We start from the raw sequence: 3,688 nt of genomic DNA on the forward strand, positions 1-3,688 counted from the left end.
GTTTGTGTGGGAGATGAGTGAGCTTTTTTTTTTTTTCCTGGAGTTAAGCTGCCTTCACTAGTACTTGAATATCTGTTTTCTCAAGGTTTTAAACCCCCTGCTTCTATATAAGCTTGATCACTCAGATTGGTCTAGTCTGTAAATGACACACTCTTCTGTTTTACATTTGTCCTAGGAGTGAAAAGCCAGCAGTGGTCAGAAGAGGCATCAATAATGTTTCGGAATCGAGTAGAGAAGAAACCCTTGGTGGCGCAGATACAGGCAATTAATGAAAGTACTAACTCTTGGGATCGAAAAATAGTGACTTACTTAGTGGACACGTCTCTTCCAGATACTGATACGTGGATTCATGACTTTGTGTCTCAAAGTCTTGCGGAACTTTCAAAAGCTGATTAATCACCACTTCTGAAATGTAGCGGCTCAGATTCTTTAGCAATAAAATAAATTAACAGGCTTTGAAGAGAAATGTAACTTCTTACATTGCCTTGATGACATGAAGGGTATGAACTTGCAAAATGTGTGTTCAGTGAAAAAGATTTGTTTAACAAGTTTGGGTTATATTGACTTCAGGTTGACTTTATGAAAAATTGCACTTTTGTTTACCACTGAAATGCTAGAGTTTGGGTGAAAATACTAAAAAAGTTATTTATCAATAAAACAATGGTGACTTGTTCTTGTGATCTTTCCCTGAGTGGGGGGAGGCATGTGTCATAACTATTAGTCGGTACTTCTAACCATTACTGGATACTACTCCTGTTTTTTGTTTGTTTTTTTTTAGCTAGAATTTTTATTGCTTGGGAAACAAGGAAGCAGTCCTCAATGTTTTTGAATTTAGTGACTGAGGTGTGCATTTTTGATGGGTTTTTCCCCTTCCTTAGCCTTCTAAGAATTGAATAGTTGAAAATGCCTTGTTTGGGGCAGGGAAGTTTGCCTGGGATTATAGGGCCTAACTTTCACAGAAGGGTATGGACTTCCCTGTGCTTACTAGTCTGGTTGCTGTTTGTTAGGAATGATACTGCTTTTCTGAATTCTACCCCATTTCCTCTGCTTGCTAAATTCAAGGCATTCCTTTCCCTCCTTTTCTGATAATTTGCTTTCTTACTTGTTTCTGAGAAACTTTAAACAACTGCTTTTCCCACGAGGCAGGAGCAAACAATGTCCCGTGAGCACGCAGATGATTGCTTTGAACGCAGTATTTTTGCCTCCCTTCAGATTGCGAGGACCTTGGAAAATTTAGAGGTGGTGTAGATGTTATTATAGTTGATGGCCTGCTGCCTGCATGGGTAAGGGAAAATGGACAGAAACATGCGGTGCCTGTGTAACAGCAAGATGGGAGAAAATGCCTGCGGATATTCTGAGCTACTTTAACACAAATTGCTAGTTAACATGGTCCTGCCCATAGTTAAGTGTGCGGAGGTGAGATTCTCAAGTGTACTCGATGAGATGGAAGTTGTGTTATGCCTGAGAGCATTCAGTAGCCCACTGCTCCTTCCCGTCCTCAGAACCCGCAGGGTAGTCTCACCCACTCACCCACCCTGGCTCTGGCATCAGCACAGGTGCCCTGACTGAAGGTGAAACATAATGCAATGTCTCAGCTAAAACTGTGTGAGGCAGGCTCGTCTTACCAGCCAGCTGTTTCTCCAGTAACTGCCTGGGTTCCCTTCAGGAGCTCCCTGCAGTAAGTGACCACTGGGGTTGGAAGCAGTGGGTGACATTGTACTACAAAGAAAAGAAAGCCAGAGACTGTTGAGCCCAGCACCCAAAGACAAATGCAAAAGGACGGTATCGTCTGCCCCTCTGGGTTGCCAATGTGTCTAACCTCTTAAGAATTCCATTGATTTTTTTTTTTTTAATTTTTTTGCATGCAACACTGCATGTTACCTGGCATATACAGCTTCTGGTTGCCATTTTAGCAAGGTCACTATCAGGCTTACAAGGCTTACATTTGCTTTTAATTAATCATTCTTCCAGGATTTCTTATAGTTTCACCTTCCTCAGCTGCAAAGGCGATGAATGTAGGTGAAAGAATCAAAGTGATCTCCAGCTGCCGTAGGATAAACATTGATGCAAAAGAGTTTTCTTTCTACGTAGGACTGCTGCTGAGCCAAAAAATCCGGATGGTGTGGGTCATTAGGATGAGAAAAGCGCTTTCCTGAGCTTCTGAAGAGTGGGAGAGCTTTCTTGTGTGCCTAAGAGCATATGACACCTACACCTGCAAGCTTGCAAATGTTGCTGGAAAAGTTTAATGGCACAGGGTAATTTCGTGGAGCTGTAGTGAAGTTTGCTGGGTTGTTCGAAGAATACCCGGGCGGTGTTTGCACACCATGAGGTTTGCTGATCTGTTGTTGGCCAGTAGTAGACGTGCACCTGCAAAGTGATGGAATGGAGCAGACCTGGGATTACACTTGTAGTAGCAGGGGGAGCAGCCTGGTAGATGCCCAGGGGATGTAAGATGCTTTTTGAGCTGCTTGTCTTATCCTCCTAGGGTCTGAGGATACATACCTTCACTGTCTCCCTGGTTATAGCTGGCTGCTCCAGAGTCTAAAAAGCCCAGACACGAAGCAAGAACATTCATGCAGTCTCACTGCCTTTGCACTGGAGCTGCTTTGTGCGGTGCCATGGGACAGAGAACAGGTACCAGAGAAACAAGAGTGCTTCCTACCTGATCAAACCCAGGAGCACTGCTTTCCCTGTGGTGAACTAGTTCCTGCATATAATAATGTCCTGGTTTTGGCTGTTATTTTTCTGGGCTGTTATTTTTCTGAAGTCATTTTATATTTTCTGAAAATATTTTTCTTCCTTGGAGCTGGTGTGGCGCTGTGTTTTGGATTTGGGACGAGAGCAATGCTGATAACACACCGATGTTTTGGTTGCTGCAGAGCAGTGCTTGCAGAGAGCCAAGGCCCTCGGTTTCTCACGCCGCTCTGCCAGCGGGCAGGCTGGGGGTGCAGCAGGAGCTGGGAGGGGACAGAAGCAGGACAGCTGACCCAAACTGGCCAAAGGGATGTCCCGTGGCATCCAGGGCACTGTGTCATCATCTGGGGGCTGCTGCTGCTTGGGTGGATATCGGTCAGGGAGCGGTGAGCCATTTCACACCTTTTTACTTATTTTTTTTTCCATTTTCTTTGGTATTTTCCTTCTTTCATGCTAAACTCTTCTGGTCTCAACCTCCAAGTTCTTGCACTTCTTCTGCCTTTTTCCATTTTCTTCCACACCCTGCTGCACTGGGGGGGGGGAGCTGCTGGGGTTAACCTACATCAGTCTGCACCCAGCGTGGGGCTCAGAGGGTTGGGGTGTTGGTGTGACAGAGAGAACAAAACTGTTTATAGCATGATATAATAATGATATTTGTTTAATAATTGCTGCCTGTAATGCTGATCTATTTACTCATGACATTGTTTTATGCATCCCCTTCCTCGCTGTCCGCGCCGCTCACCTCCGGGGGCTGGCTGAAGGCTGGCGGCGGTGCTGCCAGCTCGCTGCACTGCCCGACCCTCGCTTATCTCACGATAATCACACGATAATCACACGATACAAGCGCTCAGCCATCGATGCAATCCCTCGGTTGTGCTTCACCGCAGCCTCGGTGCGTGGAGCCCACGGGGGGGCTCCCTTGCGGGGCAGGGGAAGGGAGGGGAGGGGAAGGGAAGGGAAGAGAAGGGGAGGGGAGAGCGGCTCCGAGGGGAGT

The 3,688-nt window shown here is 46.0% G+C and overlaps 1 protein-coding gene across 3 annotated transcripts in view; it reads left to right on the forward strand.

The window, feature by feature from the left end:
* TDRD7 (tudor domain containing 7) overlaps positions 1-645 on the forward strand; it is a 37,890-nt gene extending 37,245 nt beyond the window's left edge. For all 3 annotated transcript variants that reach the window (XM_084305424.1, XM_084305425.1, XM_084305426.1), the window contains one exon: positions 176-645. In XM_084305424.1, coding sequence (XP_084161550.1) covers positions 176-396 — 221 coding nt within the window. In that variant the 3' untranslated portion in view covers positions 397-645. The remainder of the gene's footprint in view (positions 1-175) is intronic.
* Positions 646-3,688: the final 3,043 nt, after the last annotated feature.

This window comes from Netta rufina (genome assembly GCF_964035555.1).
Source record: "Netta rufina genome assembly, chromosome: Z".
NCBI lineage: Eukaryota > Metazoa > Chordata > Aves > Anseriformes > Anatidae > Netta > Netta rufina.